General features: G+C 30.4%; 3 protein-coding genes across 5 annotated transcripts; 2 read left to right on the top strand and 1 right to left on the bottom strand.

The window, feature by feature from the left end:
* The first annotated feature begins 10,629 nt into the window (after positions 1–10,629).
* On the top strand, positions 10,630–13,673 carry SBTI1.1 (subtilase family protein). 2 transcript variants are annotated; one of them, XM_029271792.2, is made up of 3 exons: positions 10,638–10,667; positions 10,734–10,826; positions 11,172–13,673. In XM_029271792.2, the coding sequence occupies exon 3, from the start codon at positions 11,177–11,179 to the stop codon at positions 13,469–13,471; it is 2,295 nt and encodes a 764-aa protein (XP_029127625.1). In that variant the 5' UTR covers positions 10,638–10,667; positions 10,734–10,826; positions 11,172–11,176; the 3' UTR covers positions 13,472–13,673. The 2 variants fall into 2 exon arrangements, with proteins under 2 accessions (XP_020212922.1, XP_029127625.1); XM_020357333.3 differs by having other exon boundaries at positions 10,630–10,826.
* Positions 13,674–14,774: 1,101 nt separating this feature from the next.
* Positions 14,775–17,696, top strand: LOC109803718 (uncharacterized). Of its 2 annotated transcripts, none has more exons than XM_083070262.1 (4): positions 14,775–15,840; positions 15,944–16,351; positions 16,449–17,123; positions 17,271–17,395. In XM_083070262.1, exons 1-4 carry the CDS (start codon positions 15,273–15,275, stop codon positions 17,276–17,278), a joined length of 1,659 nt encoding a protein of 552 aa, XP_082926388.1. In that variant the 5' UTR covers positions 14,775–15,272; the 3' UTR covers positions 17,279–17,395. The 2 variants fall into 2 exon arrangements, with proteins under 2 accessions (XP_082926388.1, XP_082926387.1); XM_083070261.1 differs by having other exon boundaries at positions 14,776–15,840; positions 17,198–17,696.
* Positions 17,697–17,698: 2 nt separating this feature from the next.
* Positions 17,699–19,461, bottom strand: LOC145955977 (serine/threonine-protein phosphatase 7 long form homolog). Its single transcript, XM_083071531.1, has 6 exons — positions 19,053–19,461; positions 18,713–18,956; positions 18,541–18,609; positions 18,362–18,446; positions 17,874–18,272; positions 17,699–17,737 (listed from the first exon to the last, which is right to left on the bottom strand). The coding sequence occupies exons 1-6, from the start codon at positions 19,459–19,461 to the stop codon at positions 17,699–17,701; spliced, it is 1,245 nt and encodes a 414-aa protein (XP_082927657.1).
* Between the last annotated feature and the right edge of the window lie 1,153 nt (positions 19,462–20,614).

Raw genomic sequence — 20,614 nt, 5'->3', positions numbered from 1 at the left:
GAGCCGCTGTGCTCACTCTTTTAAATTTTCAAGCCTCTATGCTCACATATCAATCTTTCGACCCCCCACGCTCACTCTTTTATGATTCGAGCCCCTGTGCTCACTCTTTCATGTTTCGGGTCCCCGCGCCCATGTTTTTAATTTTCAAGCCTCTATCAATCTTTCGAGCCCCCGTGCTCACTCTTTTACTTTTCAAGCCTCTATGTTCACTCTTTTAATTTTCAAGCACTCTATCATTCTTTCGAGCCGTTGTGCTCACTCTTTTAATTTTCAAGCCTCTGTCAATCTTTCGAGCCCCCGTGCTCACTCTTTTACTTTTTAAGCCTCTATGTTCACTCTTTTAAAGTTCCAAGCCTCTATCAATATTTCGAGTCCCTGCACTCACTCTCAATCTTTCGAGCTCCTGTGCTCATTTTATCAATGTTTGGGTCCCCGTACTCACTCTTTCAATCTTTCGAGCCGCTGTGCTCACTCTTTTAATTTTCAAGCCTCTATAAATCTTTCGGGTCCCCGTGCCCATGCTTTTAATTTTCAAGCCTCTATAAATCTTTCGGGTCCCCGTGCCCATGCTTTTAATTTTCAAGCCTCTATAAATCTTTCGGGTCCCCGTGCCCATGCTTTTAATTTTCAAGCCTCTATCAATCTTTCGGGTCCCCGTGCCCATGCTTTTAATTTTCAAGCCTCTATAAATCTTTCGGGTCCCCGTGCCCATGCTTTTAATTTTCAAGCCTCTATAAATCTTTCGGGTCCCCGTGCCCATGCTTTTAATTTTCAAGCCTCTATAAATCTTTCGGGTCCCCGTGCCCATGCTTTTAATTTTCAAGCCTCTATCAATCCTTTGGGTCCCCGTACTCACTCTTTTAATCTTTCGAGCCGCTGTGCTCACTCTTTTAAATTTTCAAGCCTCTATGCTCACATATCAATCTTTCGAGCCGCTGTGCTCACTCTTTTAATTTTCAAGCCTCTATAAATCTTTCGGGTCCCCGTGCCCATGCTTTTAATTTTCAAAGCCTCTATCAATCCTTTGGGTCCCCGTACTCACTCTTTTAATCTTTCGAGCCGCTGTGCTCACCTTTTTTACGTTTCAAGCCTCTATGTCCACGCTTTTAATGTTTCAAGCTTCTATCAATCGTCTGAGTCCCCGTGCTCACTCTTTTACTTTTTAAGCCTCTATGTTCACTCTTTTAAAGTTCCAAGCCTCTATCAATATTTCGAGTCCCTGCACTCACTCTCAATCTTTCGAGCTCCTGTGCTCATTTTATCAATGCTTGGGTCCCCGTACTCACTCTTTTAATCTTTCGAGCCGCTGTGTTCACTCTTTTAAAGTTCCAAGCCTCTATCAATCCTTTGGGTCCCCGTACTCACTCTTTTAATCTTTCGAGCCGCTGTGCTCACTCTTTTAAATTTTCAAGCCTCTATGCTCACATATCAATCTTTCGAGCCGCTGTGCTCACTCTTTTAAATTTTCAAGCCTCTATGCTCACATTTTAATCTTTCGAGCCCCCGTGCTCACTCTTTTAATTTTCAAACCTCTATGCTCACTCTATCAATCTTTTGAGTCCCGTGCTCATTCTTTTAATTTTCGAGCCTTCATGCTCACTCTTTTAATGTTTTGAGTCCCCGCGCTCATGTCTTTTAATGTTTTGAGCTCTCGCGCTCATGTTTTTTTAATGTTTCGTGTTTCTCGCGCTCATGTTTCTTAATGTTTCAAGCTCAGGGACGAAATTGGTGTTTTCTTTACTTATATTTTACTACGATAATATGGAAACAAGATTTGTTTATATTATCTAGTAAAATTAAGTAAAGAGGGGCAACTGTAGTAACCCAATTTCGTCCGGAAAATGTCAATTTTTGTTTTAAAAAAATATATATATATATAGCAAAAAAGGTATATTTTTAAAAAAATAAAAATAAAAATAAAATAAAAAATAAAAAAAAATAATAAAAATAAAAAAAATGTGAACAGTAATTTCGGTGTGAATAGTATTTCCGTGAGTGAATAGTATTTTGTACTGTTCATGAATAGTATTTTCGTGAGTGAATAGTATTTTTTACTGTTCATGAATAGTATTTTCGTGAGTGAATAGTACCTGAATAGTAACTTTGTAATTCCTATAAATAGAGGGAGGGAGTGAAAGAAAAAAAAGAGAGGGAGAGAGAGAGAAAAAAAAAAGAAGAAGGAGAGGGAGAGAGAGAGAAAAAAAAAAGAGAAAGAGAGGGAGAGAGAGAGAAAAAAAAAAGAAGAAGGAGAGGGAGAGAGAGAAAAAAAAAAGAGAAAGAGAGGGAGAGAGAGAGAGAAAAAAAAGGAGAGGGAGAGAGAGAGAAAAAAAAAAGAGAAAGAGAGAGAGAGAGAAAGAGAGAGGAGGTTCTGCCCTAGTTCCGATCCCTAAGAGAGGAGGAGGTTCTGCCCGAAGTTTCTGTTTATCCAGAGGCTAGTAGCTGAAAGAGGAAATAGAGAGAAAGGGAGGGAGATCCGTGGTGGAAGTCACGTTCATCATCTCTTGTGTACAGTTCTATTTGTTATACTCTCCATTTAAATATCTAAGACATTTTTAATAATCAATTTCAAGTTTTTTATTCCAAAATATTCATTGAATGGAAGGCTGAGCCTCCTATTAATTTATGAATTGTAATCATGTTTAGATGGAAGGCCGAGCCTCCTTATTTTCTCTTATCCTCTGTTATTTCCTTTTAAGCTTTCTACTTTACTCTATTTATCTTTAATTTCGTCTAAAACCTCATAACAATCTCTAGCAATAATTATAATTAAAATTTCATTGAATTGACTTTGGTGTACACCTTAGTTAATTTTATATTTTTAAGATGAATGAGCTGCGACAGTTCAAGAATCCTATATTTAACAAAAATAAATTTAAATAAAAAAATATCAACACACAAACATTTTTTACAAAGAACTACGTGACTCTGATTCTTCATTATACATGAAGATACGTAGGAGCAAGAACTAAATCTTGTCGAGCCAAAAAAATAAAAAATATATTATCCTCCTTTTTATATAACAATAATAATTTTAACCTTTTTTCAATGCATAATTTAAATTAATTAAATAAAATATATTTGATAATTTTAGTGAGATAAATATTTTATAAATTATGAATAATTAGTTTAATTAATTAAAGGTAATCGTCTTAGGACGAACGTTGTGAGGTGCTAATACCTTCCTCATACGTAATCGACTCCCGAACTCAAAAATTTGGTTTTCGCAGACTATTTTCTATTTTATGGTTTTTCCAATGTTTTTTCCGTAAAAAATAACATTGGTGGCGACTCCTCTTTTCCAATTTATTTTTCGCCGTCCCGTCGCGACCGAGGTTGCTACAGAATTTTGTACAACTCAACTAAAGATAATTATATACTCAAAAGACTTAATATTATTAATTAATCTATAATAAATCTACGCCAAATGATTTACAACTTAGACTTAATACTACTAATTTTTTTACACCAGTTTAATATTACTAGTTAAATTAAAATAATTCTAAGTCGGATAAAAAATTTACATAATAATAATAACAATAACAAAAAATAATAAAGTACTAACACATTACACTTTATTCTTTAAATTACTTATTTTTCTCAGGCTCGTACTTCTTGAATGAGACTATAAACAGCGCACGCGTCCCTTCTCCCACCACTTAATATATAGTCTAAACTTTGAAATTAATGTCATTTGAATTTTCTTATTATTCAGCGTAATTGACCAATAAAATCTATTTTTTGAAACTGTCAACAAAATCTAGAACTATAAATGGAATATCAACTTATTTATGGTTACTATTCAGAATTGATCAGTCCTTTATGGACAAGGACCATTACGAAGGTACCTCAGCATTGAATTTGAAGAGGATTTTAGAATATTGGAAGTGAAAATTTTAAATGTTAACAACTAATAGAATTCAATTAAAATATGATGAGACATGGTCATCCAATCATCAATTATTATAAATATCGATGAGAAAGAGGCACTTTCTATCTTTGCATATTTATTTTTAGAGGTTTTAAGAAGAAAAAAAATAATTGAATTTGAGAAACTTCAAGAAGAGAGAGAGAGAAAGAAAGAAATAAATTGATATGTGTGTTGAATGAAAGAAATGAAATAAATAAATTGCAAATGCATTATTTTGAATTAGAAAAGAGTTGGTAGTCATATTCTTAGTGGGCACATATTTTTTTCCATCTTATTATTTAACTCATACTTAATTAGAGGAAGAAAATTATAATATAATTGAAGGATAAAGTGTATGCGAGAAAGTGAGAACGAAGAGAATTTATCTCTTTTATTTTATTATTATTAGTGGCGTACGTCAAGCTATTTTATATTTTTATATTTTATTTAATAAAAATATTTAAAAATCATCTTTGTTAAATTAATTTGTATTGTATTTACACCTCAAATTTAAGAATTTTAAGTTTGAATCTTATTTTTGTAAGAATGATTATTTTTTATTATTTAAAAATTTTAAAATAAAATTATTTAAAAAAAATATGTAGATCAAATGAGATAATTCTCTTTATTAATTATATATTATAGATTATAGATTAATGACCATTTTGAATTTATAAGATTGTTAAAAAAAATTATAAACTTTTTAAATATTTTATCAAATATACTATTAATTAAAATATAATGTGAATTTATCTAATAATCTATTTAGAGAAACTTCTCTATAAGTACTTTTATGAGAAAAGAAATAGGAAAGAAAAATGAAATAAATTCTTATCTGAATTCAAACTAATTTATTTATTTTTTCCTTCTTATTTTTCTCTTTATTTGAATACTATTATGGACAAGTTTATTCAAACAACTCCTAAATAAGGTCAGTTCCATTCCTTTGGATTTTACTTCTTATTTTCTAGGATTCATAAATTTTAGACTTAAAAGATGTTTTTAATACCATAAAATGAAAGAGTTTTTTCATTGTGATTCTTATAAAAAAAATTTCATCCTCTAAAATTTAAAATTATTGATTTTTGATCCTTGTAAAGTAAAAAATTTAGTAAAAAAAAATTATTAAAATCAAATTAAAAAATAGAGATAAAATATAATAGATCGAAAGGTTAGAGAATTAAAAAATTTACTTATACGGTTAAAGATAAAAGAAATATAATTTGACATGTCTTAAAAAAGTGAAATAAGAGTCAAACTCAATTTTAAGATGAGAATTGATTCTCACTTTTATACATTAAACTAGTCATACCATTAGTTAATATGGGATCTCTAACAATATAATTTAGAGAGATTTTTTTTTTAGTTAGTAACAGAATGATATATGTAAAATTCATATTCAAAAAAATGTAAAGAAATAATATTAAAAATATCTAATTAAGAGAATTAAAATAGTCCTCTTAAAATAAATTAGTGGATAAATATTTATATTATAAATAATTATTTTTTATACCATTTCAAATTATAAGAACAGTTTATAATTTACACTTTAAAACTAATCCATTATTGTATATTTGTAAATGAAAAAACTTATACACTTAGATCTATTTTTATCAGGAAATATTTTTTCGATAATAATTTTTTTTGCAGGCATCTCACTAATTATTTCCATGGAAGAGGTGGAAAAAAATAATTTTTCCGATAAAAAAATAAAGATCTAATACAGTAAAAATACCATATTACTTTTTTTATTTGTTTAATTAATACTGTAAAAATTATTAATTCTCAAATAACAATTCAAAAGAAATATTTAAAACGAACTAAACATATTTTGATAATTTCTAAAAATTATGAATCTCAAACATGTAAAAAGCTCATCTTACTTTATTTGCTTATTGTAAAATTTATCACTTTAGAAATCAATTTATTTATAAATCAATTTATATGGACACACATTTTTCAAGTCTAAACCATCAGAAACTACCACTTTTATGAATCAAAGCATATATATATCAAGTGAAATTGTAGATTAAATACTTTTGACATTGCCAAAGTATTTAGGGGGAAATGGTATAGGCTTTCATCGTATCAGCATTTTGAATAACGTTCGAGCATATTCAAACTTGTCCGTCTTGCACGTTAAGGGAAAACTAAAACCTGATGGGAGTTGTTACGGTACCTTCAAAGATAGGGGTTTCAATATATATTTTTTTATGTAAATTTATAAAAGATTTTAAAAAAATTAATTTAATTATAAAATGAATAATTTAAATTATACTTATAAAATAAAAAGTAAGATAAAATTATAGAGATTAAAATTATAGGATTTCAATAATATTATAAAATATTAGAAAAAGAAAAAAAATTAAAAAATAGTAGAAATAAAAAATTATTAAAATTACAATATAGAAATTCAAAATTTTAAGATAAAAAAACAAAAAATATACTTAAAAAATTATTAAAATTAAAATATAAAAATTCAAAAATTTTAAGTGAAAAGATAAAAATATACTTAAAAAATTATTAAAATTAAACTATTTAAATATATAATAATATATTACAAATAAATTAGAATATATAAAATAAAAATAAAATAACTAAATAATTTAAAAATTGAAAGAATAAAATACCATAAATATTATTTAAATAAATTATTAAAAATATAAAATATAAAAAACTGTACCAGTACCCTCTCAAATAAGATAGGTACCATAAAATTTCTCAAATCCGAATCCACATTTTCTTGGTGTCACCCTCAATATTTGTATTTAGAAGTGACTTGTCAAATTATCAACAAGCTATAGAATCAATATAACCTGGTAGGACAAACACTGCCACCTATCTTTCGGCATCTTCATGGATAGAATCATGAACCTTAAATATGTTTTTTTTCATATAATTATATTATTTGTGTGAAGTGGCAATTAAGTTTCTTATGATTAATTTTTATCAGAAAATTTAATTGATTTACTTAAATATATTTTAATTTATATAAAATGAGCAAGTTTTGCCCCTTTTTTTTAATCTTTATAAAAAAATTTAATAGTGTTCATTCTTCAAAATATGAAATGGTAATGGTTATTTTCTATTATTACACAACACTCATTAATTGTTTATGTATTAAATTTAAATACTAATATGAAGCATCTATTGAAAAAGAAAATTGTTGGAATTAGAAGAATGAATGACAGTCCCAAAAATGGGATAATGAGTTTCAATATGCGGCAATTTTTTTTTTTTAATTAGTTATCACATTGGTATGAGAATCATGATTCTACACAAGTTCTCACTATATAATCTATTGTTGGGATTGTAGTCATAGATAAGATCTCATAATATAAGCTATTTCATATTTAAAATTAAGATTCAAATTTTAGATATTTTGATTAAAGAATATAAATAACTACTATTTATTCCAACCGATATTAGTAGCTCATTAAATATTTAATGATAAAATTAAAATTATAAATTTTATAAAATTAAGATATTAAAATTTAAAAAACAAAATTGAAAATTGAATATTATAAGAATCAAATTTGTAGTGAATAAAATACCTTTATTGTTACCTGAGAAAATCATAATAATTGTTAAATTCTAATATACGTTGAATATTATATTTAAAACTTTTAATATATCAAGTATTTACATATAATTATCTTTTAAAATGTATACTTAAAAGTAGTAGGCTTAATTAGTTATTTTGATTTTATAATTGCACAAATTTTACTTTTAAGAGATGTTTAGTAATTAGTGTATATCAAATATTTTTACATTTCTAAAAAAATCTTATGTGAGAATCTTAATTCACATTTAATATAAAGTTATTAAGCGATGTAATACTTAGTAAAAGTTACATCGGTGTAATTATAACCCTGTTCTTTATATATATATATATATATATATATATATATATATATATATATATATATATATATATATATATATATAAAGAACAGGGTTATAATTATACCGATGTAACTTTTACAAAATTTTTATATTAATCCAAGATGATTTGATACTTCATTCTTATAAAACAAAATTGATGTAATATATACATTTTAAAATATAAATCCTAAATCCTAAACCCTGAACTTATTTGTATCCCAACAATCCTCCCTTCAAATAAGGAACCTAACTTTTCATGCAGCGAAATATACCACTGATGAGATTATTTTATAATATTTGTCTAAGGGAATATTTTATGAGAGTTATTTTTATAAGGTTATTACACAAGCATACTTCACAATGATGAGATATTGTCCACTTTGGACCTAAGCTCTCATAGTTTTACTTTTGGTCATCACCCAAAAGACCTCTATGTCATTGAAGTATACTTGTGTTTTATAAATTGTTATTTCTTCTCTTATTTTATTGATCTGAGACTTGTTTATATCCTAATATTCAATTTTAACAAAATTTGATATACACATATAAAATTATATGAAGTTTCAATCTAACAGATGAATTTACAAATTTCTCATTTAATATAAAGTTATTGAACGATGTAATACTTAGTAAATCAATATTATTATAATAACCCTTCTTGTATATAAATGCAACTTTTAATCATTGAGTATTTGATGAGGAAATATTAAATATCTCATCTAAGAAATACATTGAAACTTGAAAGTTCTAAAAAAAAAAAAAAAAAAAAAGTGAAATACATTAAAAAGAAAACATAAGGGAGTTAATTATATGAATTCCCCAATAAACATTACTCAGTACTCGATTCGGGGGAAAAATGAAAGGTTTGTAAACACAACGAGGAATGAACATTTCCAAAATTAAGGAAATTTTCCACATTGTATCTTGTCATGGGACTCGTGATTCTCTATTTACCTTCGATTTAGATTATCTTAATTTCCATAATTAGAATCAAATTCCTCAATTCCAAAGATTTTCTGATGTAGAGAAAAAAAAAATCAGTTGCTAATTGATTCCCAACTTTCCAAGTAGGACACTATACTCATTTTGTGTTAATAATGACAAACGCACTTGCCATATGAATGAATGAGGAATGGCTTAAATTAGACTCAAAGGAAGTTTTGAGAACTCTCTGAATCACCATGTAATGATCACATACAGTAAGCTCATAATTAACATCTAGTCTCAAAATATCAAAGGGGACAGATTCTTACTTTCTTCTGTACCATGGAAGCACTTACTCTAGATCTTTGTTAATGAATATGTACCATTTTAGCTATGTGGACCATCTGTACTGTATAGCTACATTTATAATGTTATAAATATGATTTAAGGTGATCGTGATACACATTGATTGAATACCACAAATTAAGGAGAAATAAAGAAAAAAGTGTTGTAAAATTAATTATGATTTAAATGTTCAATGAAGAGTATATTTAATAAGTCCACCAATCACCACAAATAAATTACCAACAAATAATAAAATAATTACAAAATATAATTATAAATAATAAATAAATAAATCACAAATAAAATTTCATAAAACAGTGTTAATAGATAAAATTAAGAAATAAATAAATAAATCAATTGAATAGATAAAACCCTTGTCAATTCAATTCAACTCAACTCAACTTATCATTCCAATTAATTATATGAATTGGATTATACGTGTTAAAGGATTGAAAAGTATAATCCAATTTAATATATTTGGGTGAGTTAGTGTATTGTGTTATACCCATTCTTATAATTCTATCATTGAGATTTGAGTCTGAAAAGAGTCTTCTGGTCTTGCTTAGCTGACATGTACTAATTCCCTTTTTTTGAAAGCTTGAACTTTTGTAATAACAATAATAATCAGTATCATGTGAGCGTGCTGATCAGTGATCAGAAGTATTGTCAACCCACTACACGTAGCAATCTCAATAGATTTTCAGTCCCTTCAATCCTTCTTAGTCTTAAAAGATTACCATGACTCCACTAAATGCGCAAGGCCATCATATGAAGCCCTTTTGTTAGGTTCATACACCGAATGAAGGATAAGCTTTTAAGAACACTAGTATTTGTATATGGTTTTAGCTGCAAGAATATGAGGATGACATGTAGTTCGGTGATTTTAGTATTATTCTCCAATCAAAACAAGAGTTTGACTTTAACAATCTGTATAATAAAAGTTTACATTAAAAGTAATCATAGATTATCCAGCTGAAACTCTAATGACTAATGAGAACAGTATCACATATACATAATGAACTGCATCTAAGTTTTACAAAATATCTATCGCTCACAAAGGCTATCCTTAGCAAGGATAAGATGAAAATTTATATGCATCTCCCACAATAATGAAATCTGAGGTGTATCTGGTTAGTCCACATGATGTAAATTAATACTTAGAACTTAATTAACTGGTGTGGAGTGTGAGTCAACATCCTCTCATGGAAAGACCTTAGTGGGGTAGAGTCAGATCACTCAGATCCAATTATAGTGCTTAATAATGGACGTAAGTAAAATAAGATGCGCCCTTACTATATGTTGCAGCTTTTGGCCCACATGAACATTGTTATAACTGTCTCTTAAGGATACCTCAATACTCTATAATTAAGAAATGATGTTATAACTATAAGTGTCAATTCAAAGTTAAAAAGGTTCTCATAAGAAGATAAAGAGAATGCTAATTTGGCAAAGAATGGAGAAAGATAAATGTACCGTTGAATATTGAATATACAATGACACATGATTAGACCTGTTACCCCATCACAATGAGTATATAAGGACTTGTTAGTTGTTATCATCCAATAGAAAGGGTACAGTCGTGAAGTAGAAGATAAGAAAGCAAAAGGTAGACTCATTGGCATTCCTGGACTGCAATGAACACACAGAAAATTAATGCCTTTAACTTTTTCAGGCCTAGCTTCTTCATGTGCTTATTAAAGATTCAATGTTAGCAGCTATTGGCATCATCCTTCATTCCCCATATCTTGTGCTAAACTCAGCATAGGTTTGAACCTCTATCTCCATTCTCTATGTCACCGTTTATTCTTAGCCACTAGTCTTGGAGTAAACACTAATTTGCTATGCACCATTTACTTGCTTTGTATTATTTACACAGAAATTTTGTCGTTAAGTTGTTTATGTTTCTAGAATACAAAATATGTTACATAAGAAATATTAGAGATAGGATGCATTGCCAAGAATCTCATCTCTGTTAAAACTAAACAAAGAAAAATGTAATAAAGAAAAAACAGTTCATAGAAGTTTGGATATGGTATACTAATATTATTTTGTTAGATCAAATATTATATGAAGTTTTATTCTTTTTGTCCTCTTTGTGACTTTTCTGTAGGCAACATGATCTTCAGGACACTCCTACTATTCCTGGCCTTTATGGTGGCAAATTCAGTTGCTGTCATGGACAAGCAGACATACATAATACACATGGACAAGGCCAAGATCAAAGCATCAGTCCATTCCCAAGACAACACAAAACCTTGGTTCAAATCAGTCATTGACTTCATCTCTGAAGCTTCATTGGAAGAAGAGATATCCCCTCAGCTTCTTTATGTTTATGAAACCACCCTGTTTGGTTTTGCTTCTCAACTTTCAAATAAACAGCTAGAGTACTTGAACCAAGTGGAAGGTTTCCTTTCAGCCATACCTGATGAACTATTAGCCCTTCACACAACTTACAGCCCTCATTTTCTTGGCCTACAGAATGGAAGAGGACTTTGGAATGCTTCCAACTTGGCCTCAGATGTGATCATTGGTGTCCTTGACACAGGAATATGGCCTGAACACATAAGTTTCCAAGACACAGGTTTGTCCAAAGTACCCTCTCACTGGAAAGGTGCTTGTGAAGCAGGCACCAACTTCTCTGCCTCAAATTGCAACAAGAAGCTTATTGGTGCTAGAGTCTTTCTCAAAGGGTATGAAAAATTTGTTGGAAGAATCAATGAGACATTGGACTATCGTTCTGCTAGAGATGCTCAAGGACATGGAACACACACAGCCTCAACTGCAGCTGGAAACATGGTGAGTGATGCCGGCTTTTTCGGCTTGGCTCGAGGTTCTGCCAGTGGAATGAGGTACACCTCAAGAATAGCTGCTTATAAAGTATGCTGGCGTTTAGGCTGCGCAAACTCTGACATATTGGCAGCTATTGATCAAGCTGTGGCCGATGGTGTTGATGTATTGTCACTCTCTTTAGGAGGCACTGCCAAGGCTTTTTACAATGATAGCATTGCCATAGCCTCATTTGGAGCAACACAAAAAGGAGTTTTTGTTTCTTGCTCAGCAGGCAATTCAGGACCCTCTAGTTCAACTGTTGGAAATGTTGCACCATGGATCATGACTGTTGCTGCTAGCTACCTTGACAGAAGCTTTCCAACACAAGTGAAGCTAGGCAATGGACATGTTTTCAAAGGGTCATCATTGTACAAGGGCAAGCAAGCACACCAATTGCCTCTTGTGTATGGAAACTCCTCAAAAGCACAAAGGACAGCACAGTATTGCACCAAAGGTTCACTTGATCCAATGTTCGTCAAGGGAAAAATAGTTGCATGTGAAAGAGGAATAAATAGTAGAACGTCAAAGGGAGAGGAAGTGAAAATGGCAGGTGGAGCAGGAATGATATTACTCAACTCAGAAAACCAAGGAGAAGAGCTTTTTGCTGACCCTCATGTTTTGCCAGCCACATCCTTAGGGGCCTCAGCAAGTAAAACAATTAGAAGCTACATTCACTCAGCAAAAACACCACCAACAGCTTCAATTTCCTTCCTAGGGACAACGTATGGAGACCCTGCACCAATTATGGCAGCATTTTCCTCTAGAGGACCAAGTTCTGTGGGACCAGATGTAATCAAGCCAGACGTAACTGCACCTGGTGTGAACATCTTGGCTGCATGGCCTCCCACGACTAGTCCAAGCATGCTCAAGAGTGACAAAAGAAGTGTACTATTCAACATAGTTTCAGGCACCTCAATGTCATGTCCTCATGTTAGTGGCATAGCTGCACTGATCAAATCTGTGCATAAGGATTGGTCACCTGCAGCCATCAAATCTGCTCTCATGACTACTGCTTACACATCAAACAACAAGGCTGCCCCAATTACCGACATTGGTTCAAACAATTCAGCATTTGCTGACCCCTTTGCTTTTGGCTCAGGCCATGTTAGCCCTGAAAGAGCTTCTGATCCAGGGCTAATCTATGACATCACCTCCAAAGATTACTTAAACTACTTGTGCAGCCTGAAATACACATCCTCCCAGATTGCTATATTGTCAAAAGGTAATTTCAAATGTGCCAAAAACTCAGGTCTAAAGGCTGGTGACTTGAACTACCCTTCATTTTCTGTGCTATTTGACACTAGTGCTTTAAAGGCTAGTGTGACATACAAGAGGGTAGTCACAAATGTTGGGTACTCGACAAGTTCTTATGCAGTGAAAGTGGAAAAACCAAAGGGAGTATCTGTCACGGTTGAACCAAGGAATTTGAGATTCAGAAGAATGGGTGAGAAATTGAGTTATAAAGTGACTTTTGTTTCAAATGGGAAAACAGGAGTCAGTGGCAGTTCATCATTTGGATCACTTACTTGGACATCAGATAAATATGCTGTTAGAAGTCCTATAGCAGTAACCTGGCAATAATTGGCACTGCCTTTGTAAGGGTACTATTTAAGAGAAGCAGAAAACTGTTTTTTTTTTATGCTCATTGCTAGCTGGGGAACTTTATTTGATAAATGATGATCCATCACACTATTGTTGTAACTTGTAAGACATGATTGGGCTAATTTATCCTTGTTACCATCTTTAAACTTCATTGAATAAAAGAACACACTTTGTTATGGAACTGTTACTCATAGTTAAATAATTTCATGTGAAACTCGTGTTGCTTGATAACGATTTTTTTTTCTCTCTTTCCATTTGGATTTAAGATTATATGTTTTAGCTATTGATGGAAAAAATCAGGTTTTTTGACCAAAGTAGGGTTGTATGGGAAGTTATTTACGTAAATAGTGCTGTTTGAAAACTATTTACGCCTTTAGGGCTGTTTACAACGGTGTCATAGCGACACCAATGCCACGTGGTTTTTTTTTTTTTTGTGTGGGGTGGGCTCGAATGAGCCAAAACAGTGTCGCTATGGGCTGAGGCGACACAGTTTGTGCGCCATTAAAAATGGTGTAGCCCATACCGACACCATTTAAGAAAAAAAACAAAAAAAAGTAAAATAATTTCTAAATTTAAAAATAATGAAGTGAACTTATATATTTATAAAAATAAAAAATATTTATTTAAAAACGTAATCATAAAAAATATATATAATTATTTTACAAGTGGCGCTATGGCCTATAGCGACACCGTGTCGCTATAGGCTATAGCGACACTACTAATTTTTTTTTTTTTTTAGTTATTATTATTTTTTATTTTAAAATTAATTTTATAATACCAGTTAAAAATGTTAATTTGTAATTATAAAGTTAATTTTTCTCTTATTAGTTTTATGTATATATATTTTTTTCGTTTATTATTTTATGACAAATTAAATAATGCATTTATTTATTTTTTTGAGTGGCGCTATGGCCTATAGCGACACAGTGTCGCTATAGGCCATAGCGCCACTATTTAATTTTTTTTTTTTAAATTATTTACTTATTTTATTTTACCATTTGTTTATTTTATATTAGCAGTTAAATAATATTGTAATTGTAAACTTAATTTTTCTGTAATTAGGTTTATGTATATATATTTTTTTCCTTTATTATTTAATGTTTTTTTAAGTGGCGCTATGGCCTATAGCGACACTGTGTCGCTATAGGCCACAACGACACCATTTAATCTGTTTTTTTTATTTAAATTATTTACTTATTTTATTTTACCATTTGTTTATTTTATATTAGCAGTTAAATAATATTGTAATTGTAAACTTAATTTTTCTGTAATTAGGTTTGTGTATATATATTTTTTTCCTTTATTATTTAATGTTTTTTTAAGTGGCGCTATGGCCTATAGCGACACTGTGTCGCTATAGGCCACAGCGACACCATTTAATTTGTTTTTTTTTTTAAATTATTTACTTATTTTATTTTACAATTTGTTTATTTTATATTAGCAGTTGAATAATAATTTGTAATTGTAAAATTAATTTTTGTGTAATTTCTTTATTTTTCTATGTATATTTTTTCCTTTAAATTTTTTTTATGGTGTCGCTATGGGCCATAGCGACACTGTGTCGCTATGACCCATAGCGACATTATCAGTATATATACCCCGACCCAGCTACGTTCTTTTCACAGTTGAAGTCATATATATATTTATCAATTACGTTTTGGTCTGATTTAAGACTCTGAGCCAGTTACGTTTCTTTCTGATTCGGTAAGTATAATTTTATTTTTGTTTAAATATAAATTATAGATATTTGCACTAATTAATTTTTTTTGTTGTAGATATTATGGATCAAATGATTGCTTATATTTATACTGGAAAGATGTATGAAGGTGCTGAGGGTGTAACATTTGATGGACCAAGAAAAGGAATGTATATTAAACGAGGTATCACTTTGGATATATTAAAGAGAATGATTCATAACAAATTTAGTCTTAACTCAAATCAAGTGATATTATCTGTAAGCTACAGATTTTTAGTTTCACAAGGTGATAACAACATATATTCTTCATTGGAATTGAGTGACGATGATGATGTACAATGCATGATAGAAGCATTTCAAAGCCAGAATGTGATGCCAATAATGGAATTATATGCTGAAATAGGTATGCAAGAATCTTCTACTTTTTCATTAGAAAATTTGTCAATTGAACGATCACCTTTGATCACAAGAGATGAAGATGAAGATGACGAAGAAGATGAAGACTATCATGTTTCATCATCATATGAAAGCATTGATGAATCCAATGAAGATGAAATTGATAATTGTGAACCATCTGATGATGAGGTGCAGCCGGATGTTCTTGTTAATAGTCCAATGGTTGAACCAATTTCAATGTATCCATCTACTGAAGGTATCATTTGAAAAATAAATTTGTCAATAATTTGTTATTTGTTTAAAGTAAATTGTTGAATTTTATTTTATTGAACTTACTAAATTCATTATTATTAAAATAGGTGGAAGTCAATTTTGGGGTAATTTACCCCACTACAGTAACATAAATTGGAATCATCCCGATGAAGAAGATATTCCAGGGATGGATGTCGGTAGTACTTGGTCAATTGGGCAAGATTTATATGTGGGGTTGGAGTTTGAAAATAAAGATGCAGTTAAAAATGCAATCAAGCAAAATGCAATGAGAATGCATCAAAGTTTTTATGTGGTTGAGTCGAAAAAGACTAAATGGGTTGTTAGATGTCCAAATGCACATGATGGATGTGGATGGTACATGAGAGCCATTGAGTCAAAGAGATCTGATAACTGGAAAGTGACTCAGTGGGGTGGACGTCATACGTGTTTGAACATGTCTTTGTCGCAAGATCATGCTAAGTTAGATTCTGAGTTAATTGCAACATTTATACAAGGTAAGTTCTGCAAAGTTTATAGTTTATATTAATAATAATTTATGTTTGTGTTTACTAATATTTAATATGTTAGTGTTTACTAATATTTAATATGTAGGAATGGTTAACCAAGATCCATCAATAAAGATTAGCCTTATCCAAGAGAGAATAACATCTCAAACTGGGTTCAAAATATCTTATAGAAAGGCTTGGATGGCGAAACAAAAAGCAATTGTTAACGTTTTTGGAGATTGGGAAGAATCGTATGCTTATTTACCTCGATGGCTGCAATACATGAAAGAAATTGCTCCAGGGTCATTTTATGATCTGTGTCATGATGAGTTTTTTGTTGGTAATCGTTGTCATCGTGGTTACCGTCAATTTCACAGATTATTTTGGACATTCAAGCCGTGTTGTGATGCCTTTAATTTTTGTAAACCGTTGATACAAATTGATGGCACTCATCTGTATGACAAGTATCGAGGTACATTGTTGATTGCTACAACACAAGATGGTAATAACAACGTTCTTCCTCTTGCATTTGCTGTGGTTGAAGGAGAAACATTACTTGCGTGGTCGTGGTTCTTGTCTCATTTGCGGTTACATGTTACAAACAAAGAAGGGATATGTTTAATATCTGATCGACATCGTAGCATTAAATCGGCCATTGACAATGAAGCAATTGGTTGGAGACCGCCAAATGCATATCACAAGTACTGCATTAGGCACATTGCAAGTAATTTTAATACTCGATTCAAGGATGTCAAACTTAAACAAAAGCTTGTGAAGTTAGGTACGTATTGTTATTTTAAATTTTTCAACCATTTTAAACAAATTTATAGTGCGTTATTTTTAATTGGTATGCAGGGTATACACCGTGTAAGCACATTTTTTATTGCAATTTGGAAAAGTTTTGTCAATCTAACCCTGATGTTGAAAGGTGGATAGGAGCGATATCTAAAGACAAATGGAGCATGGCATATGATGCAGATGGTCGAAGATATGGTCATATGACAACAAATTTGTCTGAATGTGTTAACAAGGTGTTAAAGGATTGTAGAAATCTCCCTATCACTGCATTAGTTCGGTCGACGTATACCAGGTGCGCTGAGTATTTTAGTGTTCGTGGTAGTCGTGCTTTAGCAGATGTTTCATCTGGGAAGGTCTTCGTTTCAAAGTTAGTTGAAGCTTTGCAAAAAAATCAAGAAGAGGCTTGTTCCCACCAAGTTTGTAGGTAACCCTCCAGCCTCCCTTGACTGTGCAGGAACATTGAAAGTCCCCACGTCATATGAACCAGGGGGAAGGGGTGCTTCCTCAGCTGGCTCAACGAATCTAGCCCTATAGTCATCAGATATCGATAATAATCGATTAGTCTGCTCTGTGACTGCTTCCATAGAAAACTCTGGGCTGCCATGAGGAGATGTCAAGTATGCCAAGCATTCAGTTACGTCTCCCTACATATACAAGACATAAAAAAATTAGTTTACCACTTTATAATTTAACAAAATATTATATTAAAATATGAGTTGTAATATGTACATACCACAATCGAGTCTTTAACTTCATCAGGATCAATGTACAATTTCCCCTTTCTGCGATACCACCTCATGTATTCAGAATTTGGACCTAATAGTCCAACCTGTGGAGAAGTAGGTGCAAAGTGGTATGCATATCGATTGGCCCAGTGCTCAAGTGCTGGACTTAATATTGTAGTCCAATCGTCATCAGTCTTTCCCCGCAGGGTCAACGCATGCACATGAGCAGGAGTCATTGGAGGATTTGGAACTGGTTGTTGGTAACCAAATTGCCTCATGACCCTATCAGGCTGATGCCATTCACAAATACACAGAGAAAGTAACGGGATTACAGAACCCCAAATACGAATCCCCTGTGTACAGTCCTCGGGCATCTGTTCCAAAGGCGGATATGGTTGCCAAATAATCTGTAAATAAAAAATTGTAATTAGTTTATATTAAAATACTAATAACTTACATAATGAAATCCGTTAACCCTTCAATTTTATTTACTTACAGATTTTCTGGTCAACCGATCAAAGAATTTGCGATAAAATTTAATATCATCGCTGATGCTTATTTTAGTGGCTGTGTTGGACCACCTGAAATCAAAATGTAAACAATTAATTTCTGTAACATTTATTCAATAATTTTAACAATGTTAATATTTTGAATTTCATCATACCTTAAACCAACAGGGCAAGCAGGAGGAATAGGTGGGAATGGAGAAGACAGAATGGTTGGGAATCATTCCCATGCCCATAACTGCAATAAAAGTGTAAACCCACCACAACTTGGCGTTTTGTAATCAGTAGAGGTGCATAAATTGCGATACAAACATCCAAGCACAGCTGCACCCCATGCATACGTCTTAATGGTCTGAAAGTCACCTAAGAACGCCAACCACCTCAATGAGACATAGCTAGAAGATCTATCAGGAAACAAAACGCCTCCTATAAACCGTAGTATCCAAGCTCGAGCATAAGGAAGCAACTGATGTAGCTCCTGTAGATCATCTACAATCTCATTAAAATATGTAGCCAACCAAAATAGCTTGACCCTATGACCTTTCATTTCTGACTCAGGTGGAATAACACCTAAAAAATCACGAGCTGCATAAAACAAAATAAATTATTTACCGATTTTTAATATTATAAAACACAATTACTATAACAAAAAAAAAACTTAAAGTATAGTTATTTTAGTACCTGATTCAAATATATTAGCACTGCCTCGACTTAACAGTGCTTGACCGTCAACTGGAAGACCAACAATCATACCAACATCTTGGAGAGTAATTGTGCATTCTCCAAATGGCATGTGAAATGTGTGTGTTTCTGGTCTCCATCGTTCTACCAAAGCAGTTAATAAACCAGGGCTCACTTTGATATAACTCAACCGAGCAATCCATCCAAATCCAGCCTGGTCTAATAACGGAACTATTTGATGTGGAATTCCGTCAATTCCATTGCGTGTTGGAGCAGCACGTCTTGCTAATAATCTCCTATCTTCTTCTCTATTCCAAACATGTTGTGAAACATGTATGGATTGCAATGACAATAAATCATCCTCAACGGGTCCACAACTCACACGCATAGATGTAGAAGATGATGCCATCTATAACAAAATTTAACAACTAATTATTTCATACATTATATAAAATACAAATAAACCAAATTACACATAATTAAATTTAATAACAAATTAAATTAAATTATTTTCTAAATAAATATTATTTAAACAGATTTAAAATAAATCAATTTATATTTTAAATATCATTATTTTTAAAATTAAAATAAATTACACAGAAATATAACTAATTAAATTTACACAGAATTATATTTAATAAAAAAATATAATTAAAATATTTTCTAAATAAATATCAATTCAACAGAATTAAAATAAATAAATCAAATTTTAAATATAATGATTTTTAAAATATAAATAAATTACAGAAAATTATAACTAATCAAATTACACATAATTAAATTTAATAACAAATTAAATTAAATTATTTTCTGAATAAATATTATTTAAACAGATTTAAAATAAATCAATTTATATTTTAAAAATCATTATCTTTTAATTTTAAAATAAACTACACAGAAAAATAACAAATAAAATTACACAGAATTAAATTTAATAAATTATTTAAATTAAATTATTTTCTAAATAAATATAAATTATTCAGAATTAAAATAAATCAATTTATATTTTAAATATCATTATTTTTTAAATAACAAACAATTACACAGAATTATAACTAATTAAATTACTCACAATCAAATTTAACAAAAAATTTAAATTAAATTCTTTCCTAAATAAATATAAATTTAACAGAATTAAAATAATTGAATTTAAATTTCAAATATTATTTTTAAAATAATAACAATTACAGACAAATATAACTACCTCAAATTACACACAATAATTTCATAAAAAATTTAAATTAAATTACACAGAAATTTAACTAAATAAAATTAATACAAATATCATTATTTTTAAATTAAACATAAATTACAGACAAATATAACTAAATAAACTATAATAATTATAAAAATCAATATATTTAATTAAATTACAAAACTGATAAAATAAAAAATACCTCAAATACTTGATATTTCTGGAAATCTGCAGAAATCCAAATAATACAATTTAACCTGAAATATTAATTATAATATATATAAGTTAAACAATATTTATAAAAAAAATTTAAACGAAATTCAACAAAAAAAGAAAAAAAAAATTTGAAACTCACCTTGCACTTGCA

The sequence above is a fragment of the Cajanus cajan genome, chromosome 3 (assembly GCF_000230855.2).
Source record: "Cajanus cajan strain Asha chromosome 3, NIPB_CcT2T_4, whole genome shotgun sequence".
NCBI classification, from domain to species: Eukaryota; Viridiplantae; Streptophyta; class Magnoliopsida; order Fabales; family Fabaceae; genus Cajanus; species Cajanus cajan.
This window is presented reverse-complemented; position numbering and strand designations above follow the sequence as displayed.

Bases quoted from the DNA above. Each gene is read 5' to 3' on its own strand.
- LOC109803718 (XM_083070261.1), top strand. From the start codon at position 15,273: ATGGATCAAATGATTGCTTATATTTATACTGGAAAGATGTATGAAGGT. The intron at 15,841-15,943 runs GTATCATTTGAA...TTATTAAAATAG, and splicing joins AATGTATCCATCTACTGAAG to GTGGAAGTCAATTTTGGGGT. The intron at 16,352-16,448 runs GTAAGTTCTGCA...TTTAATATGTAG, and splicing joins AATTGCAACATTTATACAAG to GAATGGTTAACCAAGATCCA.
- LOC145955977 (XM_083071531.1), bottom strand. From the start codon at position 19,461: ATGGCATCATCTTCTACATCTATGCGTGTGAGTTGTGGACCCGTTGAG. The intron at 18,273-18,361 runs GTAAGTAAATAA...TTTTATTTACAG, and splicing joins ATCGGTTGACCAGAAAATCT to ATTATTTGGCAACCATATCC. The intron at 17,738-17,873 runs GTATGTACATAT...TCCTCATGGCAG, and splicing joins AAGTTAAAGACTCGATTGTG to CCCAGAGTTTTCTATGGAAG.
- SBTI1.1 (XM_020357333.3), top strand. From the start codon at position 11,177: ATGATCTTCAGGACACTCCTACTATTCCTGGCCTTTATGGTGGCAAAT.